The sequence below is a fragment of the Erinaceus europaeus genome, chromosome 7 (genome assembly GCF_950295315.1).
Source record: "Erinaceus europaeus chromosome 7, mEriEur2.1, whole genome shotgun sequence".
In the NCBI taxonomy this organism is placed as follows: domain Eukaryota; kingdom Metazoa; phylum Chordata; class Mammalia; order Eulipotyphla; family Erinaceidae; genus Erinaceus; species Erinaceus europaeus.
The window spans coordinates 38,450,658-38,474,456 of record NC_080168.1 but is presented as its reverse complement, the minus strand read 5'-3'; the positions used below and the strand labels follow the sequence as shown (position 1 = coordinate 38,474,456).

The following is a 23,799-nucleotide window of genomic DNA, read 5'->3' as shown; positions in this document are numbered from 1 at the left end:
CAATTGCAGGGGGGAAGCTTCACAAGCCCGATAATCATTGAGGAAGAAATACCAGACTTCAGTGCTAGGTGAGGTGTGGGAACACATATTTGAAGATATGTGGAGTTGTAAACCTAAAACAAAAACAGTCTTATAAATCAACTTTACCTAAATATAAATGAATTAATTCACAGTTCAGGGGAAAGGGGGAGGGTACTAGATGAAACAACATTAGTAAAATGGTAACTTTTTTTTTTAATTTGAATGCTGACTGGTAGGGGCTCATTATTAATTTATTTTCCCTGTTATGGCCCTTGTTTTTATTACTGTTGTAGTTATTATTATTGTTATTGATGTCATCGCTGTTAGGACAGAGAGAAATGGAGAGAGGAGGTGAAGACAGAGATGGGGAGAGAAAGATAGACACCTGCAGATCTGCTTCACCACCTGTGAAGTAACTCCCGTGCAGGTGGGGAGCCAGGGGCTTGAACCAGATCCTTGAACCAGCTGGTCCTTGTGCTTTTCGCCATGTGCCGCTTAAACCCAATGCACTACCACCAGTCTCCTGCAACAGCCTTTCATGCCTGAGTCACCACAGATCCCAGGTTCAATTCCCAGTACCACCGTATGCCAGAGCTAAGCTATGCTCTGGTAAAAGAAATAATAAAATAAACAAAACAAAATAATTAATGCCAAAATATCACACTTTAAATAGAAACACGATTAAAAAGCAACTCCAGTGATCTAAAGCCCCTCCCTTCCCAGCCTCCCCTCCCCACCCCCTGTAGGGATCTTAAGCTGAGAAAATTATAAGGGCAAAGCCAAATTTAGGTCTTGCTAAAAACATAAAAAATGTGGTTTTAAAGGCAGCCAATCAACTATTAAGGTATGAGGGCCACTTCAACTAAGTTAATTGCTAGACGAAGCACACCACTAACTCAGAAGTGTACTTTTTAGACAACAAAAGCAGGCAGAATTGAGTGCTTTTCTGGTAAAAAAAAAAAAAAAAAAAAGGATTTTTTAAATATTTTTTTATTTATTATTTATTCCCTTTTGTTGCCCCTTGTTGTTTTATTGTTGTAGTTATGATTGATGTCATTGTTGTTGGATAGGACAGAGAAATTGAGAGAGGAGGGGAAGACAGAGAGGGGAAGAGAAAGATAGACACCTGCAGACCTGCTTTACGCTTGTGAAGCGACTACCCTGCAGGTGAGGAGCCGGAGGCTCGAACAGGGATCCTTACGCCAGGCCTTGCGCTTTGCGCCACCTGCGCTTAACACGCTGCGCTACCGCCTGACTCCCCCAAAAAATTATTTTTAACAACCCTACTAAAAATATTTTATTAAATGAGAGTGGAGGGAGGTTTTAGAAGAAAAGAAACACAAAGAAGACAAGGCAGAAGTAAAGAGAAAGAGAAATGGCTTCCAGAAAGACTGATGCATATGCAGGTGCCCATTAATATATTAAGGTTCTCAGTCATCATTTTCTTGTTTTATGGATAAGAATTCTCTTTTTCAACATAGCCGCAAAGACACATTGATGTTTTAGATTATCAAATATCTAATCAGCATTCAAATTTCCCCTAAATGTTTCATGGAAGTGTTTTTTTAAGGTTTCAGTCAGACCCAGAATATCCACTATGACCAGTTTATGCCTCCTGATTCTCATTCACTTTTTTTTTTATTTTTATTTATAAAAAGGAAACACTGACAAAACCATAGGATAAGAGGGGTACAACTCCACATACACAGCTCCCACCACCACAACTCTCTTTCCCATCCCCTCCCCTGATAGCTTTCCTATTCTTTAACCCTCTGGGAGCATGGACCCAGGGTTATTATGGAGTGCAGAAGGTGGAAGGTCTGCCTTCTGTAATTGTTTCCCCACTGAACATGCGCATTGACAGGTTGATCCATACTCCCAGCAGGTCTCTCTCTTTCCTTAGTGGGGCAGGGCTCTGGGGAAGTGGGGCTCCAGGACACACTGGTAGGGTCGTCTGCCCAGGGAGGTCAGTTGGCATCATGGTAGCATCTAGAACCTGGTGGTGGTGATTTGGTGGGTTCCTGAAGTCGTTCTAATCCTGTCTTGTTGTGGTCCCAGGTGGTCTCCTTTGGTATTCCTAGTTGACCGAGGAGAGGAGAGGAGGGGAGGGGAGGGGAAGGGGGAGGGGAGGGGAGAGGAATATAGCTGCTGCTGCTCTGTAGCCCCACCCCTGGAAATCCGCTCGTTCACTTCTGTATCACCCTGTCATCCTCTTATCCTTGCAACTAATTTTTTTTTAAAGGAAACTGGTTTTTCCTTATAGATTCTCTATAATTTTCATTCACCATGAGAGTTGTTGCTGGGACTCCACACCTATATAATTACTCTGTTCCTGGAAAGATTTGTCTTTTTCTTTTCTTTTCTTTCTTCCTTCCCCCCTTTTTCAGGTTGAGAGATGGGAAAAGAGAGACAGAGACAAGAGACATAACAGTACTGCTTCCCCAGTACTCATGAAGTTTCCCCTACATGGTAGCTGGAGGCTTGAACCTGGCTTCATGCACATGGTAGCATGTGTGCTCTCCTGGGTAAGGCATCTCAAAGCCCTTATGATTTTTTATTTTTGAAGAGTTTAGAGGGGCTGGGTGGTGGCTCACCTGGTTGAGCGCACACCTTGCAGTGCACAAGGACCTGGGATTAAGCCCTGGTCCCCACCTGCAGGGGGAAAGCTTTGTGAGTGGTAAAGTAGGCCTGCAGGTGTCTCTCTGTCTCTCTTCCACTCTAGCTCCCCCTTCCCTCTTAATTTCCAGCTGTCTCTATCAAATAAATATTTTTTTTAAAGAAGAGGTTAGAAGGTTAAAAATAAAAATAGTCCATCTCCAATCCACTACACTAGTCCATCAATGTCCTGCAACATGAAGACCATTTAGGCCTCTTTCAGTGAAGTCCAAGCCACAGCAGGGTACATGTTTATCCATCCATGAGCCATGAAAAATTAACTTATACAGCATTCTATTCAAGTAGGAGACACCATGAAAGCAGAAGGGTCAGTAAGGTAACACTTTACCTTCTGCTTCAGTACTTTGGGGGATAAAGTAAGGAACAGTTTAATTGTTAAAAGAGTGTGCATTCAAAAAAAACAGCGAATTTTGCTCAGACAAGTCATTGATTTGTGTTTCCAGATAAGAACATGCAACAGCTGTTAGAATAATGTAAATGGGAAAACAAAACCAAAAGAAAAAAAGACATATCTCCTAATAAATGTGTGTGTTGATTCTTAGTAACCAGTTCTCACGCTGACAGGGAGGACCTGGAGCATCACTCCCCTGGGATGCCTTCCACCCCACCTGCTACCTGAATCACCCCCATTTTCAACAACCATTTGGACCCCCCTGAAGCCTTTTTTAATGACTCTACTCAGTGCCAAGAGATAGCTCACAGGGTAGAACACATATTTTGCTGTGCTTGAGGCCCTGGGTTCAAACCCCAACACCACAAAGAGCACCACTGCCCACTGATAGTAGAGTGGTACTGTAGTGTCCATCCCTTCTCTATTTCTCCCTTCTCCCTCCCTCTGCCCTCTATTGCCCATTCTCCTATCAAGAAAGGAAGGAAGGAAGGAAGGAAGGAAGGAAGGAAGGAAGGAAGGAAGGAAGGAAGGAAAGAAAGGAGGAAGAAAGGAGAAAAGAGGAAAATTGTGAGCCATTCAACACTATCACAAATAAACAAAGTCATGGATTCATTTCCCCTCCCACATAAAAAAATAATAATAACTTAAGGGGCCAGCAGGTAATTCACCCTGTACAACGCACACAGTACTATGAATGGGGACCCGGGCTACCACATGGGAGTACTGGGGAGTGGGCAGCTTCACTAGTAGTAAAGAGGTACTAAGAGGTCCCTTCTGTCTCTGCCTCTCTCCCTTTGCCTCATACCCTCTATCTAGAGGAAAGAAAACACTTGGGAGCAGTGGAGTTATGCAGGTACTGAATCCTGGCAACAACCCTAGTGGCAAAAAATAAAAAATGACTCTGCCCACCTCTGGACTCCTGTGGTTCCTAACCAATACAATCCCAATGAAATCTAAAGCTGTACTACACCTAATCTGATAGTTGTTCCACATGCCATTTATATTTGATAAATATTTAGAGGGCTGGGCAGTAATGCACCTGGTTGAGCACACCTGTTACAGTGGGCAAGGACCTGGGATCAAGCCTGAAGTCCCCACTTGCAGGGGGAATCTTCATGACCAGTGAAACAGGTCTGCAGGTCTCTCTCTCTCTCTCTCTCTCTCTCTCTCTCTCTTTCTCTCTCTCTCTCCCTCTTTCGCTCTCTCTCTCCCCCCTTCTCTATCTCCACCTTCCCTCTTGATTTGTCCCTGCCTCCATCCAATAAAATAAATAAATAAATACACTTAAAGTGAATAATAATAATAAACATTTAATGAGGACCTCCCATGCACCAGGCATTCAACATGGCCTCTAACAGCACCATGAGTCCTGTGAATAAAGAGTGTGATACCACGCCTACTGCAGGAGACCAGCACAACAGTTGACAAATGTGGTCCCTGGAGTCAAGCTTCCCAGGATATAAATCCCAGGGTGGCTCATGTGACTTAGTCTCAGTTCTCATTTTTCTTCACTTGTAAAATGAAGTTGCAATAGCCACTCTCTCATAGAGATATTGTTAAAACCAGCCACATACTTATGTAGACCATGTATGCTTGTGAAATCATACCCCTGAAATTTTATAAAATATCTGTTAATTTACTAATTTAAAAGAAAGATAAAAAGAGATTAAGTTGAATTACATAAAGCATGAGCATTGCCTTGCTTCCTCACCTAATACTGTCTGTCTAGTTCTAAGTACTTTATTGTATCTACTCTTCCTTGTCTTTTTTTTTAATATTTATTTTATTTATTCCCTTTTGTTGCCCTTGTTGTTTTATTGTTGTAGTTATTATTGTTGTTGTCGTTGTTGGATAGGACAGAGAGAAATGGAGAGAGGAGGGGAAGACAGAGAGGAGGAGAGAAAGATAGACACCTGCAGACCTGCTTCACCGCCTGTGAAGCGACTCCCCTGCAGGTGGGGAGCCGGGGTTTGAACCGGGATCCTTATGCCGGTCCTTGTGCTTTGCGCCACCTGTGCTACAGCCCAACTCCCCTCTTCCTTGTCTTTTGTAGAAAGAAAGAGATCAGAGAACTGAAACAGAACCACTGTCATTAAGATGGGGCTCATTAAACCCTCCTTTATTACTTAAATACTTAAAAGATTTACTTTGCCATGGAAACCCTTGGGAGAACTCCTTTTCATAAAATTGAGGGTCAGTATTCTTTTTCCCTAGTGCCACCTGATTACTTCTCCCCTAAAGAAATAACAGTTTAGGGTCAACAAAACAGCTCACTTGGACAGTGTGTTGCTTTGCCACATGCAAGACCCAGGTTCAAGCCTGGCCCCCAATACTTTACAGGAACTTTCACTGTTGTGGTCTCTTTCTCTCCTTTCTCTGCCAAAAGGAAGGAAAGAAGGAAGGAAGGACTAACAACTAAGCCACCCCTACCTGTATAAGAAGGAAAATAAAACTGGAAAAATATACAATATTTTTATTGAAAGGGGTTTTAAACAGAGTGGTCAGCAAAGAACTAAGAGAGCTCTGAGGGAGTTCAGGACAGGCCATAAAGTTCTGTGAAATAGGGGCCAGGTGGTGACCCACCTGATTGAGTTACCTGATTTCGAGCCCCCTGTTCCTACCTGCAGGGGGAAAGCTTTGCGAGTGGTGAAGCAGTTTTGCAGGTGTCTCTCTCCCTCTTGATTTCTGACTGTCTCTATTAAATAAATAAAGGTTATACAAAAAATTATTTTAAGAGGCGGGGCTACGAGAAGCAGGAGATCTGTCTCGCTCCTCTCCTCTCCTTTCCCGGATCAACTAGGAATACCAAAGGAGACCACCTGGGACCACAACAAGACAGGACTAGAACGACTACAAGAACCCACCAAATCACTGGTGAGGGCAAACACACATTGCTGGTGACAGAGAGGAGCCTAGGGAGAGACTAAGTGGCTGGTAACAGCCCTGTGGTTTATCAATTGAGACACCACCTCCAGTCTATTCCACCAACAAGGGGACAGCTGAAGGGAGGAGAAGACTCCCCGGAGACTCATCAAGTGCAACTCTGAGTCTCCATTGCTACTGCCCTCAGAATCTCGAGCAGCGGCAGGGAGGGACACCAGGGGACAGAGATCTAACCAGGAAACTCAGGAGAAGACCTATACCTCGGTGGCATAGCTGTGGGGTTGTGAAAGTCTCTTTGCATAACCACTGGACTATCTCTGCCACACCCTGCCTTATCTCTTGGTCAGCTGTTGTTTTATCCGGGCAGTCAGTAGTCAGTGATTAAGGTAAGAAGCCTACTTATAGTTTAGAAGCCCTCAGGCTCCCATAGCCTACAGAGAAAAAAAAAGAGGCCTTTAAATCACTGAACTCCAACTCAGGGATTAAAATACTACTGAAACAACTGTTAACTTCCACCACTGTGAACCCTTTAATTACCTTACTTAGACACAAGTCAATCCAGCCGAGAGTGATCAGTAATTTGAAAAGTACTAAGAGAATACCAAGAACTCATAATATATAAAATGGGTAAACCAACAAGAAGAAATATTGGAGAAACTAACCAGGACAACAGTCTAGCTAAAAGCCCCCCAAAGGGTGAAGCACAAAATAACGAGTTCAACATCCAAACATTAGCTAAGCAAATAATCACAGGAGTTAGTAAAAAGTTTGAAAGAATTGTAATGAGAAATACAGGAACAACAAATGAGACTCTGGAAGAAAACACTAACTATCTCAAGGTTATTAGAGAGCTGAAAGCTGAAATAGGTGAGCTAAGAACACAACTAGCTGAACAAGCTAAAACAGTATCAGAACTGGGTAACAAAATAGATGAACTCTAGAAAACAGTAGAGGGCAGAGGGAATAGAATCAATGAGGCTGAAGACAGAATTAGCAAGATTGAGGATGAATTAGAGACAACTAAAAAAGAAGTAATAGATCTCAAAAAGAGATTAAGAGATGCTGAGAACAACAACAGAGACCTATGGGATGACTTCAAAAGAAACAATATATGCATTATTGGCTTACCAGAGGAAGAAAGAGAGGGAGAGGAAGAAAGCATTCTTCAGGCCATAATAGCTGAAAACTTCTCTAGTCTAGACAACATCAAAGACATAAAGATTCAAGAAGCCCAGAGGGTCCCAAACAAAATTAACCCAGACTTAAAGACACCAAGACACATCATATTTAGAATGGAAAGGAATAAGGATAAAGAAAGGATTCTGAAGGCTGCAAGAGAAAAACAAAGAGTCACCTACAGAGGAAATCCCATAAATTAGCAGCAGACTTTTCCACACTACAGGCCAGAAGAGAATGGCAAGATACCTATCGCGTGCTCGATGAGAAAGGCTTTCAACGAAGAATACATTATCCTACTAGACTGTCATTCAGACTACAGGGAGGCATCAAAACCTTCTCAGACAAGCAACAGTTGAATGAATCAACTATCACCAAGCCTGCCCTGAAAGAAGTTCTGAAAGGTCTTCTATAAACAGTCAGACCATCATAAATAGGATATATATCAGAACAGTCTAAAACTCTACAAGAATGGCGTTAAAATATCTTCAATCTTTGATATTAATAAATGTCAATGGCCTGAATTCACCTATTAAAAGATACAGAGTAGGAAGATGGATCAGAAAATACAACCCAACAATAGGTGTCCACAGAAAACCCACCTAACTCAACAAGACAAACACAGACTTAAAGTGAAAGGATGGAAAACTATCATACAAGCCAATGGCCCACAAAAAAGGGCAGGAACAGCTATTCTCATATCTGACATGATAGACTTTAAAATAGACAAGATTAAAAAAGATAGGAATGGACACTACTTAATGCTCAGAGGATCAGTCAATCAAGAGGACTTAACAATTATTAACATCTATGCACCCAATGAGAAGCCATCTAAATACATCAAATGTCTACTGAAAGAGCTACTGAAACCATCCCAAGCATCTTCTCAGACCATAGTGGAACCAAACTAACACTTAACAATCAACAAAAGATTAGTAATAGTCCCAAAATGTGGAAGCTCAACAGTACACTTCTTTTTTTTTTTTTTTTTAATTTAAGAAAGGATTAATAAACAACATTACACTTCTTAACAACCTATGGGTGAAAGAGGAAATCAAGGAAGAAATCAAAATGTTTCGAGACTTCAATGAAAATGAAGATACAAGCTATCAAAATATTTGGGACACAGGTAAGGCAGTACTGAGAGGGAAGTTCATAGCTATACAAGTACACATTAGGAAACAAGAAAAGGCACAAATAAACACCCTGATTGCACATCTTAAAGACCTAGAAGAAGAAGAAGAACAAAGGAACCCTAAAGCAACCAGAAGGACAGAAATCACTAAAGTTAGGGCAGAAATAAATAACACTGAGAATAAGAAAACCATACAAAAGATCAATGAAAGTAAATGTTGGTTCTTCGAAAGAGTGAACAAAATCAACAAACCTTTAGCCAGACTCACAAAACAAAAAAGGGAGAAGACCCAAATAAATCGAATACTAAATGAAAGAGGAGATACCACAACAGACACCAGAGAAATTCAACATATCATGGAATTCAAGATATCATGTGAGGCTTCTATGAACAACTATATGCCACCAAGCTAGAGAACCTGGAAGAAATGGACGATTTCCTAGATACCTACCAACTTCCAAAACTAAGTAAAGAGGAAGTGGATAACTAGAACAGGCCCATCACAGCTAATGAAACTGAAACAGTTACCAAAAGCCTTCCCAAGAATAAAAGTCCTGGACCAGATGGTTTTACAAATGAATTCTACAAAACCTTCAAAGAACTAATACCTCTACTTTTAAAAGTCTTCCAGAAGTGTTGTTAAAATTTGTAGGCTCTTGCCAGCCGGGTTGGCTTCGCAGTGGTGAACAGAGACGCGGAGACAACGGCTGGGCAGGGAAGCTGTATTTCTTTATTCAGGAACAACGATTCATAAACTAAGACAAACTAATCACCAAACAGAACTCTGCTGTCTCTTTGCGGCGGCGCAAGCACTCTTTCTTTTACTCTCGAACTCAGGAACTCTCTCTTACTCTGGAACTCTGGAAGTCTCGTATTGGGGAACCCTCTGCAACTCTCGCACTCTCAAACTCAGGAACTCAGGAACTCTCTAACTCAGGAACCACTCTCTCCGGGTTCCTTGGGGCGGGGCCAAGCAGGCCCGCGAAATTAATAGGACTGATCCAATTCTCTTGACAGGGGAGGGCTAGAACAAACCAATGTAAAGCATACGACAATTCCCCCTTTTCTTTTTAACTAAATGTCTATAGTATCAAGGGTGTGGGGTGAACAGAAACATATATAACAAAAACCAGCATGTTGCCAAGGGAAGGCCTGAGGGGGCCATATCTGAAAAAAAAACATTTCTTGCCTCTGGGGGGCTACTTGCCTCGACGGGCAATTGCATGGGGGCGGGGAACGGCCTAGAGTCCCACAGGCAGCTGGCTGCAACTTACTTACTATGAAACAAAACTTGTTATTAGCATATCTACTGCACGATCCAACGTTTCTAATAGAGAAGGAATTTGAGACTTTTACATATCAACAACGTCTCTTAACCTTTTGTTACACCCATGCAAGATGGAGACACACCATAGGTGTGGGCCGGAGAGGAAACCTCAGGCATGAGAATAATTAGCATAGCCATTGTGCAATCTACCATTTCTAATAGAGAAGGTAGTGTTTTACATATCAACAAGTCTATTTAACCTTTTGTTTAGACCAACTTAGTTAAAATATATTGATTGTTAACTAATTTTTACCTCAGACTTTAAATGTAAGTTAATTTTTATCTTTATGAGAATTACGTTGAAAACCTTTTTCATTTAACTTTGACTAGTAAGAATTTAGTCTTAAAGCTACTGTTTACCAAACTTTAAACATACACATAAACATGGTCATTAATACACAAGGAGAGAAACCTTTGTTACGAAGACATGTCATTTTAAACACGAATTTAAATCTGTACTGTCTTAGTGGTTGGGGGGGGTCACCATTCGGAGGTGGCTTCCCGCGCAGCTCCATTCCCGAGCAGCTCCACTTCTAGGAATTGCAGGTTGCGATCTCTGCACAAGTCTCTGCGTACTCCAGCTTGTCTGCCTTCAGACCGGACCGGCGGCTGGAGATCTCGTGTGCCCAGTTTCGGCAGGGAGCCCGGGGGTCCGGGAGGCCCGGGATGGTTCCAGAATTCATAGAAAGAAGGCAGGCAGGCCAGCTTTGCAGAAGGCGTGGGCCTAGGTGCCCAGGAGTGGCGGCCATGATAGGACGCCGCGACCCTGCCCCATGGCCCTGCCATGTCTGCTGCCCTGCTCGCAGTGGCCGAGCAGCGTGCAGGGATCACGCGTCCAGTGTCCTGCGCCACGCGGTGGAGAGCCAACTCCTGTGGGCTGGCCTCGGGCTCTTGCATGTTGGCCTCGGGCTCTAGCGTGGAGGCATCGGGCTCCAGGGGCTCTTGTGTGCTGGCTTCGGCCTCCTGCGGGCTGCGGGGCTGCGGGGCTGTGGGCGCGGTGCGCGGGGTTGTCTGGGCGCAGCCGGCTGGCTGGCTGTTTAACAAGGTGGAGACAGCAGCTCCGCGCCTCGCCTCCCGCCCGCTGGCTCTTCCCACTGACTGTTCTGAGTTCGCCTGAGCGAGTGGAAACCACAGAGTGGTCCAGACATAAATGTTCCAGAAACAGCAAAACATTCTCGTGAAGAAAGAGCAGAGGCCTTTGGAGATCTCTTCACAAGCAGAAGAGAAGGCCATAGTGCATAGGTAGCCAAATTGTCTTTACATATCTGAGAGATGCGCAGGTCAGCCCCACGTTGGGCGCCATTTGTTGTTAAAATTTGTAGGCTCTTGCCAGCCGGGTTGGCTTCGCAGTGGTGAACAGAGACGCGGAGACAACGGCTGGGCAGGGAAGCTGTATTTCTTTATTCAGGAACAACGATTCATAAACTAAGACAAACTAATCACCAAACAGAACTCTGCTGTCTCTTTGCGGCAGCGCAAGCACTCTTTCTTTTACTCTCGAACTCAGGAACTCTCTCTTACTCTGGAACTCTGGAACTCTCGTATTGGGGAACCCTCTGCAACTCTCGCACTCTCAAACTCAGGAACTCAGGAACTCTCTAACTCAGGAACCACTCTCTCCGGGTTCCTTGGGGTGGGGCCAAGCAGGCCCGTGAAATTAATAGGACTGATCCAATTCTCTTGGTGGGGGAGGGCTAGAACAAACCAATGTAAAGCATACGACACAGAAGATTGAAGACACTGGAGTACTCCCTGCCAGCTTCTATGAAACTAACATCAATCACTCTGATGCCAAAAGCAGACAGGGACACAACCAAAAAAGAAAACTACAGACCAATATCTCTGATGAACATAGATGCGAAAATATTGAACAAAATTCTAGCCAACCGGATACAACAGTATATTAAAAAGATTGTTCATCATGACCAAGTGGGGTTTATCCCAGGCATGCAAGGTTGGTTTAATATACGTAAATCAATCAATGTGATCCACCACATCAACAAAAGCAAGACCAAAAACCACATGGTCATATCAATAGATGCAGAGAAAGCCTTTGACAAAATACAACATCCCTTTATGATCAAAACACTATAAAAAATGGGAATAGATGGAAAATTCCTGAAGATAGTATAATCTGTATATAGCAAACCTACAGCCAACATCATACTCAATGGTGAAAAACTGGAAGCGTTCCACTCAGATCAGGTACTGGACAGGGCTGCCCACTATCACCATTACTATTCAACATAGTGTTGGAAGTTCTTGCCATAGCAATCAGGCAGGAGCAAGGAATTAAAGGGATACAGTATGGAAGAGAAGAAGTCAAACTCTCCCTATTTGCAGATGACATGACAGTATACACAGAAAAACCTAAGGAATCCAGCAAGAAACTTTTGGAAATCATCAGGAAATACAGTAAGGTGTCAGGCTACAAAATTAACATTCAAAAGTAAGTGGAATTCCTCTATGCAAACACTAAGCTAGAAGAAATTGAAATCCAGAAATCAATTCCTTTTACTATAGCAACTAAAACAATAAAATATCTAGGAGTAAACCTAGCCAAAGAAGTGAAAGACTTGTATACTGAAAATTATGAGTCACTACTCAAGGAAATTGAAAAAGACACAAAGAAGTGGAAAGATATTCCATGTTCATGGGTTGGTAGAATTAACATCATCAAAATGAATATACTACCTAGAGCCATATAAAAATTTAATGCTATCCCCATCAAGATCCCAAGCACATTTTTAGGAGAATAGAACAAATGCTACAAATGTTTATCTGGAACCAGAAAAGACCTAGAATTGCCAAAACAACCTTGAGAAAAAAGAACAGAATTGGAGGCATCACACTCCCAGATCTCAAACTGTATTATAGGGCCATTGTCATCAAAACTGCTTGGTACTGGAACATGAATAGACACACTGACCAGTGGAATAGAACTGAGAGCCCAGAAGTGAGCCCCCACACCTATGGACATCTGTGGTGCCAGGGCCTTATGTAGACACAAGGGCCTTATGTAGACACAGAATTACTGAGTGACCTTTTTGGTCCAATTTTTATTGTATACTTTGAGAAAAGGAGGGAAGGAAGGGCAGAGGGAGGGAAGGAGAGGAGGGGAGAAAGAAAGATCAGTGCACTGCTCCACCACTAGGGAATCCCACCCATTTCTGTCCTTGGTGCTCTCCTATGGTGACAGGGATCAAACCCAGAGCTTCAAGAAAGGAAAGCAGACACCACCAGGTCCCTAGGAATGCCGATTTTTTTTTTGGCAGTATGAAAATTAATAAGAGAAGATAACTGTTCTCCCAGTCTCACATGTAAAGCAGAAAACAAGTATGATAATTGGCAAAGGCATATTAAAGGAATAATTAATTAAAGCACATTAACAATCTCAAGATACAGTTCCTGGGTCACTGACACTGCTTATAGGTCTTATACAGAGGCTACACTGAACTAATTTTGTTACCAGAAAACTAAAATTCAAGCTCATCCACAAAATGCACCTTCCATGGCCAAGTCTGTGAGGAAGAACTCAGCACAAAGTATGTGAAAAACGCGCCCCTCCAATAGAGAGGCTGAGTCACAGAGAAGAGGGTAGGGCTAGGACACCTAGCAAGGCACCCAGTCAGTCCAACCTCTTTGTTTTACAGAGAGGAACTTGAGGCCCACAGAGGTTAATCTGACTAGCTGAGGGCAGGTCAGTGCATATCATGTACACCTCTCCCTCTTCTTTTATCCACAGCAAATAATGATAGTCACTCAACACGCCCCCTCCCTATCCAACCACCCCCCACCCACTCCCACACTGTCCTCAACTGCAAGAGCAGGGTACTTCTGATAAATTGTTCCTGTGACTCCCACACCAGCAGGTCAGGCATGTGAGACAGAAGTCACTTGTCAACCCTGACCTTGCATAAGGTCATAAAACAATTTCTGTAATTCCTGCTCCAAAGTCAGCTGACTCATGATAGTGAATAGTCTACTCATCTAACAAGATGATAGCCACTGTCAAGCCTAAAATGAACATAGTCTGTGAAGAGGAGCCACAGAGCTGGGTGGTGGTATACCCAGTTGAGCACAAACGTGTTACCATGCACAAGGACCCAGGTTCAAACCTCTACTCCCCACCTGCAAGGGCGACACTTCACAACTAGTGAAGCAGGTCTGTAGGTGTGTCTTTCTCACTCTCCTTCTGTCTCCCTTTCCCCCTTCAATTTCTCTCTGTCCTGTCTAATAAAGGAAAGAAGGAGAAGGAAAGAATATGAAAGGGAAGGGGGAAAAAAAGTAGCCATATGTCCAGTTCTCAACCCTGGCTTATGCCCATTTCCCAACTTATTATATAACAGTACCCTTACTGCTCTCAAAGACATCCAAGTCTAGATAAAGATGATATAGTCCTAAAGTCCTGGGATGCTAGGAACAAACCTAAGCTAGACCTCCTAGCTCCTTTCCATTCTAGGGTCCCTATTCTTATTGACTCTAATCCTTCTCTTTGGTCCATGGTTATTAAATATTTGTCCGACATTTATACCTTCCAGTCACCATGTTCCAGATGCTACAGTGATTCTATCCTGACCTCCTTGGGCAGCCAACCTCACCAATGTGTACTGGAACCCCACCTTCCCAGAGCCCTGCTTCACTAGGGAAAGATAGAAACAGGCTGGGGGTATGGATTGACCAGCCTATGTCCAAGAGTGAAGCAATTACAGAACCCAGAACTCCAGAATTTTGGCTTATACTCCCAGGGAAATGTTAAGGGAAGATGACCAGAAGGCTCTGAACCCCGACCCATAGAAACCTAGTACTTTTGTGATAAGGATTTTTTTCCCCCATCACTGAGAGGAAAGAGTAAAAAGAAAGGCCACCTGGAGGTTGTACTAGGTATAGGTTTGGTTTAGAAAGGATGTGAAGGCAAAGCCTTAGAAGTAAGTAAAAACAGGCAACAGCTTCCACATATAGTCATCAATTTTACTCCAATTACTCATGTACTCCTCTGGTGCATGCATTTTTATTTTCCTGATTAAAAGTTTAAAATATCGGAGGGGGGAACCTATGATAAAAAATTAGAGCTGGAATAAAATTATAGCAAACTGCAAAAAAATTAGAGCTGGAAGGGAGCCTTTAAAAATGGAATAAAAATCACTGATTTGAGTTTTACAAATACAAAAGAAGAGGAGGAAGTGGCAGCAGCAGCAGCAATAGTCATGGGACATATATACTCAATGGAGTACTACTCAGCAGCTAAAAAGACTGTATCGTGGGAGTCGGGCAGTAGCTCAGAGGGTTAAGCGCACTTGGCGCCAAATGCAAGGACCCGCTTAAGGATCCCGTTTCGAGCCCCTGGATCCCCACCTGCAGAAGAGTCACTTCACAGATGGTGAAGCAGGTCTGCAGGTGTCTATCTTTCTCTCCCCTTCTTTGTCTTCCCCTCCTCTCTCCATTTCTCTCTGTCCTATCCAACAATGATAAAACAACTAGGGCAACAAAAGGGAGTAAATACATAAATAAATAAATAAAAATTTTTTTTAAAGACTATATCGTGTTGTTCAGGACAAAATGAACAGAATTGGTGGTGGTTATGTTTATTGAAATAAGTAACAAAAGGACAACTATGGGAACATTTCACTCATGTATGGACTATAGAGAACTGAAACAAATTAACTTGAAAAGGGGGAAATTTTATTTTAAAATTACATATATTAATTTTAATTTTAATACATTTAATAAAATAATTTAATAATTTTAATTAAAATTTTAATAAAATAAAATTATATAGTTTGTATATAATAATTTTAATAAAATTAAAATACAAAAATATACTATATATATATATATATATATATATATTACCCACATCTATGACCTTGGAAGAACTATGGTGGTTAATACTAGAGGGAGTGGGGACACAAATCTTTGGTGGTAGGAGTAGTATAGAATTATACCCCTATTATCCTATAATCTTATAAATCACTAATAAAAAATCTTTTAAGATTATATAATCATTCCAGTGCTATGCAACTGCTTATCATCAAAAAATATTTGTGAGTGCTTAGCTATTTTGAGTACAGGAGAAAAAACACTGAGCTACACAACAGTTGTCTGCCCACAAGACTCAATCACAGACAGAAACAGGGAAGGAGCTTTCACATAATACTGTACCTGTAGGTTTATGAGGAGCTACCACTATCTCTCTAAGAGTAGAAATCAGGGGAGTTGGGTGGTAGCGCAGAGGGTTAAGCGCAAGTGGTACAAAGACCAATGTAGGGATCGTGGTTCAAGCCACTAGCTCCCAACCTGTAGGGGAGTCACTTCACAGGTGGTGAAGCAGGTCTGAGGTGTCTGTCTCTCCCTCTCTCTGTCTTCCCCTCCTCTCTCCATTTCTCTCTGTCCTATCCAACAACGACATCAATAATAACAAAAACAATAAAAAACAAGGGCAACAAAAGGGAATGAATAAATAATTTTTTAAAAATTTTAAGAGTGGAAATCAGGGATATCACCCAGAATTAGGATTTTATCAGAAATTATCTTTTTTTTTTTTTTTACCTCCAGAGTTATTGCTGGGGCTCGGTGCCAGCACTAGGAATCCACTGCTCCTAGAGGCCATTTTTCCATTTCTGTTGTTGTTGCTGTTGCTGCTATTGTAATAGATGTTGGTGCTCCTTTTTGTTGTTGGACAGGACAGAGAGAAATCAAGAGAGGATGGGAAAACAGAGAGGAGGAGAGAAAGATAAGACACCTGCAGACCTGCTTCACCACCTGTGAAGCAACCTCCCTGCAGGTAGGGAGCCGGGGGCTCGAACCAGGATCCTTGAGCGAGTACTTGGGCTTCACACTATGTGTGCTTAACCAGGCTCTCAGAAATACTCTTTCTATCAGAGAAAGTTATGTATACGGCAGGACAAACAATCACAGCGTATCTGATCTTCATCCTTTGAGTCACTTTCCACTTGTCCTGTGAGTCTCCTTCCTCTTGTCCTGAACCAAGGCCTCTACCCTATTCCTCAACTCAGGACATAGGCTTTCATCATGCTCCATTTGCTTTAGACTCTTCATCCATGTAGAATCTTCATCCATATGCCATTAAATTTGTTCTTTGCTCCAACAAGAGAGAGCTGGCAAAACAGCCAAGTCCAAGCCTAGCCCGTACCACATTAGAAAAAGCTTAGGTCTTATGGTGTCATTCCCTCTGTTTTTCTCTGTATTTGGGAGGGGGTGGTCAGCCCATAGTGGGGAAGTCCCAGTGATGACACAGAAAAAAAGAAAAAGAAAAAGATCAAGAAGATATACCATATCAAGCTGCCAACCAACACATCCTTCAGCAGAGCAGAGAGGTGGAGCTAAGAGACTAAACCAACCCCAGGCTGGCTAGAAGCAGAGGCATTCAAGCAGCGTCTCACTCTGACCTAACTGAGTCTGGCCTTGAGAGCTAGGAGTGTGGGATGCTATTTACCGGGTGACTTCTGGGGAAATAAGATCAAGGACTCAGAAGCCCTAAGTCTGCACTGCTCTTTCAACTATGGAAAGCATGGCCTTGTGATGAGAACCCCACCTGTGCAGTCACTTACTGGGCTTGTGACCTTGAACAAGCCAATTAGCCTCTCCGCTCTTGTTTTCTCATCTATCAAATGGAAATCACACCATCATGTACCTCCTAGTGTGTGAGGATTAAGAGAGATGATTCATGGCAAGGACTCAGCACACAATAAGATCACAATAAATGTAAGCCACTATTAGGTCTCTGCCATGAAGAACCAGCCCTCCAGCACACTCCCACCCCCCAACCCATGTGACTAAGTCCCAACACAATCAGAGAAGGGTCCAAATAACAAAGTCTTTCTTTCTCCTTCTTCCCCACTGACTGGAGCATATATGCCCTATGCCCTAGGAACAACAGAGGGATGAGGGCAACCCAATAAAGTAGACAAGTGTTCCAAGGCCCCACATGACTGGCTAGAAACACTGCTTTCAAAGTTGCAGGGTTGCAAGACTCTTACCACTGCCACAGCTGCCTGCCACTGCCTTTGGCCAGCAGCTGGGTGACTCAGTGTGAGTGAGCATCTGGCAAAGAACACCAAACTAGAAGGCCTGTAGGTAGGAAACTCCCAGAAGAGCCACCTGCTGAGGCAGTCTGTCCAGAAGATGGAGATGGCATTCGGCTGTCCACTAGCAGGTCCAAGCAAGAGAGGTAGACATGTCAAGGTCCAACAGAATGTGTCACTCTGACTCTGTAACTCTGAAAATGGCTTTATAATTTTGAAAAAGCTGTTCTTGATTGGAGGGGATGGAGAACAGGCTGAGGACATGATGACACATTTAAAATCAAATGTGGTGACATATTTAAAATCATTTCAGTGTCTTAACTGCACGACACATTGGCAGGGGGGGGGGGGTGAGAGGGCGGGGGGAGGGGGAGCTGCAGCCAGAGCATCAGATCTGGAGTCCAACCTAGCACTCAATGTGCCAGAGTGATCCTCCGGCTCTCTCTCCTCTCTCATGTCAATAAACAAATACTTTTTAAATAAACTATATGGCATAAGGAGCAGTCACAAAGAGTTCACCATAAAATCAAATTGCAGCAGCCCAGTGAATAAAGTGTTGGACAGCCAAGCTTGAGGTCTGGAATTCTATCCCCAGTATGTGCCACACTGATACTCTCTCTTGTTCACCATGTACGTCTGTGTGTGTGTGTGTGTGTGTGTGTATGTGTGTGTGTGTGCATGTTATCAACAAACAAGTATTTTTAATTGAAAAGAGCAAGATGGCTATCTTGTGCCAAAAATCTCTTCCCCAGAACTTAAAATTTACCTCACTTTAACCATTTATGAGGAAATACTTATATTATTATATTAACTATATAATTACTATAATTATTATATAATTAATTATATAATGATGAGTATAGTCTATGTTGTATTAGAATGCCAATGTGTCCTGGTTTGTCTAGAATTTTCCCAGTTTAAGCACAGAATGTATGCAAATGTCAAGAGTAACCCCTCAGTAAACCAGGATAGCTGGCCCCCCAACTGCTACAAGCAAAATGATATGTATTAGCATAACACTTATGCTAAGGATCTCATGCCTGAGGCTCCAAAGTTCCAGGTTCAATCCCTAGCACCAATGAATCAATTCAGAGCTCTAGAAAAAAAAAAAAAAAGTCTGGAGACAGAACCATTACAAATGCAGAAGTGCTAAATGCCAAGCTTGTTTGTGTGCAGCAATAGTTACCAGTTCCTTTTCATAGTAAGAAAAAAATAAAAAGTAAAAACCACACTTGCTTCTCCCTTCCCCCTTTCTTCTTCACGTTCCCAAAATGTAACTAGAAAAAGGTGTCATCAGCTCCCTCCAGCACTAAGTTCAGCAGGAAATGTCATACTTTACTTCTTACTTCAGGTACACTTATTTGTTGTTGTTTTTTTTAGACAGAGAATCAGAGAGGGACTGAAAGAGACCCCAGCATCAACAGTGCAGTGGAAGCTGTGCTGAAATCTGGGTCAAGCACATGGCAAAGCAGCATACTACCCGTGTGAGTTATTTTATGGCTCTACTTCAGGTACATTTCAAAACAAACCAGAGGGGCTGGAGAGAGGGCAAAATGGTTATACAAAAAGACTTTAGTGTCTGAAGATCAATGTCGCAGTTCCACCATAAGCACCACCATAAGCAACACCTGACCAGTGCTCTGGTAGTAACAACAACAACAAAACAGGCAGTCTTGTGATTCAACAGCAAGAATGTCCTCAAGCTAAAGTCTAAGAAAAATGGTAAAAATCAAGAACCACCTCCCAAGCCGGGCATTAAACTAATATAGGAAAATTTTTTTACAATAATATTAAGATTTAAGTACTCTTTTTATTATTTTATTTTATGTATTTACCAGAGCACTGCTCAGCTCTGGCTTATGGTGGTGTGGAATTGAACCTGGGACTTTGGAGTCTCAGGCATGAGTCTTTTTGCATAAGAGATTATGCTATCTACGCTTGCCTTTTTTTATTATTTATTTAAAAGAGAGACTGGGACTCAAGAGCTCTGCTCAACTCTGGCTTATGGTGGGACTAGAGATTGAACCTGGGAACTCAGAGACTCAGGCATGAAAATCTGTTTCATAATCATTACACTATCTTCCCAGCCCAGCCCATTTTTTATTTGTTTGTTTGTTTTTTGTTTTTTTACCATAGCACTGCTCAGCTCTGGCTTATGGTAGTGTGAGGGGATTGAACCTGGGACCTTGAAGCCTCAGACATGAGAGTTTGTTTGCTTAACCATTATGCTATCTACACCCCCCCACACACACAAGTTAAGTATTCTTTTATAAATCTTAGGTCAGGACTCCAAGCAAGTAGCTGGTTCCCTGCCCAAAATGATGGAGCAAAAGTCTTACAGTATGGGGTTTAAGCAAAGGGCTTTTTTTAAGCCTCTGGTGAGGTTAGGAATAAGCTTCTAAGAATTTAGAGTTCCAAACATAAGAAAGAAAAGATAAGGCCATATACGGTAAGAAAGACCTCGCACTTCCTGGACCTAAAGCCACACAGAAACCACTACTGCTCACCATGGTACCTCACCCCCTCCCAGACTACCTCCTCACCCATCTTGTCTCTGACTCTGCCCCAAGACAGTCGGTTCACTTCTAGATGTTCTGGAATCTTAAAACTCCTCAGAACCCCCTTTGATTCACCAGGAGATGGAACCAAGTCAAGTAAAGATTCTCAACAATTCTGACTTTCCATAGTTGGGTGTGTGTGTGTAACAGCAGGCATGTTTTCAGAAACATTTTTAAAGAAAAACTTCTCTGAAAGTCCTACTCTGATAAGTCCTGAAGAATAACTGTCTTTCTTCCTAAAGCCAGGCAATACACTTTTCACTAGTGTCTGCCTTGATTTAGGAGAGGCTGCCTTCCAGCATACTCAGGGAGATGGTGGGAGTCTCCCAACCTCTGGTGGGGAGCACAGAGTCTGGAAGGCAGACAGGAGCTGTGGTCCTCAAATAAGATAATCCTCACTTCTCTAGATTAGTTCTTCATTTTTGGAAATAAAGTATTGGGACCAAAAATGTCCTTTTTTTGCCTCCAGGGTTATTGGGGCTCGGTGCCTGCACTAAGAATTAACTGTTCCTAGTGACCTTTTTTTTTTTTTTTTTAGATTTATTTGGATAGGACAAAGAGAAATTGAGAGAGGAAGGAAAGAGTGCGGGGCACTGGAAAGAGGGAGAAAAAGACACCTGCAGACCTGCTTCACCGCTTGCAAAGCAACCCCCTGCAGGTGGGGAGCCAGGGGCTTGAACCGGGATCCTTCCTCCTGGATCCTTACTCCTGGTCCTTGCACTTAGCACCATGTGCACTTAACCTGCTGCTACCACCTGGCCCCAGACCAAAAATGTCCTCATCATCATTTTAACTTTAAAATTCCATTCGAAGTTCTTTCGTCTATGTGATGACACTTAAGGCCTACTTTTGTTTGTACTTTGAAGATTTAGGAATCAAGAGACAAGTAAACAGCATACCAGCAAAGGTGACATGGCCAAGGCAGTTGAAAACTGGAAGATTTAAAACAAGCAAATGTCTTAACAGTTGGTGAAGCATCTGACCAAACTGGGGATAGGGAGGGGGTAGAGATCCTAATATCAACTTACAAACACTTCTAAATACACTGGGACCCTTGGGTACAGTAGATTCACCACAATTACCAGCTGCTCTGCCTGCTAAATTTAATAATAACGTGATTTTTAACTGTGATCTCACCACAATTAAAAGAAGAAGACTAAATACTTAGGGAAAACAAACCAAGCATCTGAATCTAAAATGCAGGACAGCAAGTTATTATAAATTATTGTTATGGCTGATGACACTCACATCACAGGATGGGTACTAACTGGGGCTGCCAAGGAGCAGCTGCAATAATCTGAGGTGTTTCGCATCAAGGACTGAGGAGTCTGACCGCGTGTCAAACCGAAGGTTGCCTACCAGGACCCTACGACACCATTCATTCGCTATAAACAAGCAGAGGAGGGTGGTCTGGGGGAGCAAGCTGTTTCCTTTTTAATATATTTTGTTCATTCATTCATTCATTCTACAGAGAGAGGGATATCGATGGGAAAGAGGAAGTAGAGTAGTAGAGAGACGCACGCAGCACTGCTTCACGATTCGTGACGCTTTTTAATTATTTATTCATTTATTTATTCGCGAACGGGGCTTCGAAGAGTTTGGTCATACATCTTGGTTGGGCGCCTGTGGGTGGGCGCCGCTGCCCTAACAGCAACCGAATTCGCAAAGGTGGGTCCTTTCTGTCCCACACACCGTCAGGCAGGACTGTCAACAGGTTCGAGCCCGAACCCGGAGCTTCCCGGGACGGTGCCTCGGCCAGAGCAGCCAGAAGGCTGGTGGCTGCGGGCGGGAGATGCCCGCCGGGTCGAGGAGCGTCCGCCTCGGTCCCCGCGCAGCGAGCACCGCGACTGGGCCGGCCAGAGCCCCGGGAGGCGCGGACTGCGCGGGTTGAGCGGGCGAAGGACCCAGGGCTGCGCTCCTTGCCTTCCTCCCGCCCTCCTCCTCCGAGAGGCGCAGGCCGGCCGCCCCAGCCGGCGCAGAGGAGCGCGGCCCTGCAGGCCCCGAGCAGTTGCATCTCGGGCCCAGCGGGGTCGCCGACCGCACACCCGCCTGTCCTATCTGCTCCCCCGGCCCGGCCCCGAGCTCCGACTGCGCCGCGGAGACCAAGGCGCCGGGCGGCCAACTCACACCCCGCTGCCGCGTCCCTCTCCGCGCGCTCCGCCCCGCGGCCGGCAGTAAACAGCTCGCGGCGCGCCCCCGCCCCGCCGACCGGGACCCGCTCCCCGCGCCCCGGACCTCCGACCCGCTCGGCTCCCCGCGCCCCCGCCCTGGACCTGCTCCCCGCACCGCAGACCCCGGACCCCGAACTCGCGCCCCGCGCCCCCGCCCCGGGACCCGCTCTCCGCACCGCTGACCCCGGACACCAGACTCGCTCCCCACGCCCTGAACCCGCGTCCCGCGCCTCGGACCCGCGCCCCCTACCTGGTCGGCGAGCTTGAGCACTGCCATTCTTCCTCCGCGCGTGCACACGTGCAGGTCCCTGGCCCGCAGATGTCACGCCAGGAGCGGGAGGCGGAAGAGATTGCCAGGGGAAGGGGCGAATCTGGCTCCCGAATTTGACAGCCCTCCCCCTGCTCCTCCTCCAGTCGAGAGGCCGACACTGGCAAGCGGGGTTTGCAGCCCGCCCGCTGGATACAGGAAGTGCCGCTGCTGCCAGCCGGCCGCCACTGACATCACCGCGCGGCCGCCGCCGCCGCCGGGCCGAGGCTGCCTCCTGCCGCCCGCCGCCGCGCTCGCAGCCCGCTGCCCGCAGCGGGCAGCCGGCAGCCCGCCCGAGCCACGCAGCCTCCTGCAGCCCGCTGCCGCGCTCGCAGCCCGCAGCCCGCCCGGGCAACGCCGCCGCCTGCCGCCTGCCGCCTGCCGCCTGCCGCCCGCCGCTGCGCTCGCAGCCCGCAGCCCGCAGCCGGCCTGCTCTTCGCTCGGGGCGAGCCGCCCAGGCCTGGCGGGCACACTGCCAGAGGCGCCCTCGTGACCCTCTCAGTGTGTCTTACACTCGTTCCAGCACTGACACAACCCGGCGAGCAGATGTGCCTGGAGGGGACGGAGGACAGCTGTCACTCACATGCTGCCAACTTGAACCTGGGAGATGGGGTCATACAGGCCCCTAGATTTGAAATCCGAATGCCCCAATACTCCAGATTTTCCCACCTCGGTCAGGGACCATACTTCGGATGCTCTCTGTTTCACTAGTGGAAAGTCTCATTGTGATTCTTCTGTGCATGTTTACCTGATACATGTGGTGTGGGAGACAGGGCCTTTTGCCTTGTTTTCCATGTATTGTGCAGCTGGAGAGGGAGAATCCTTACATGCAGACACCCTGGGATCTATCTATAGGGGGAGGGTGTTGGTGGAGTGTGTGTAGGTTGTGCTGAAGAAGAAAAGAGATACTGGATGATTGCGTTAATGGGGCTTTTCAGTGTTTCTATCAGTACTGACTCATTCATTTCTGCAAAAATACAGTTACTATGCTGTACAACAGATGAAAGACTCAGCTGTCAAACAGCATGGAATGCAAAAACAATAGTAATATTCATGATCATAGTAAGTGTCAATACTTTTCAATTTGGAAACAAATGCTCATTCATTCA

The 23,799-nt window shown here is 44.6% G+C and overlaps 1 protein-coding gene across 10 annotated transcripts in view; it reads right to left on the bottom strand.

Annotated features, from left to right (window-relative positions):
- Positions 1-23,009, bottom strand: part of ANKRD44 (ankyrin repeat domain 44) — a 416,898-nt gene extending 393,889 nt beyond the window's left edge. For all 10 annotated transcript variants that reach the window (XR_009550679.1, XM_060194225.1, XM_060194230.1 and 7 more), the window contains exon 1: positions 22,634-23,009. Coding sequence is in view for 9 of the 10 variants with exons in the window: in XM_060194225.1 (XP_060050208.1) it covers positions 22,634-22,660 (27 nt within the window). In the remaining variant the exon portion in view is untranslated. The remainder of the gene's footprint in view (positions 1-22,633) is intronic.
- Positions 23,010-23,799: the final 790 nt, after the last annotated feature.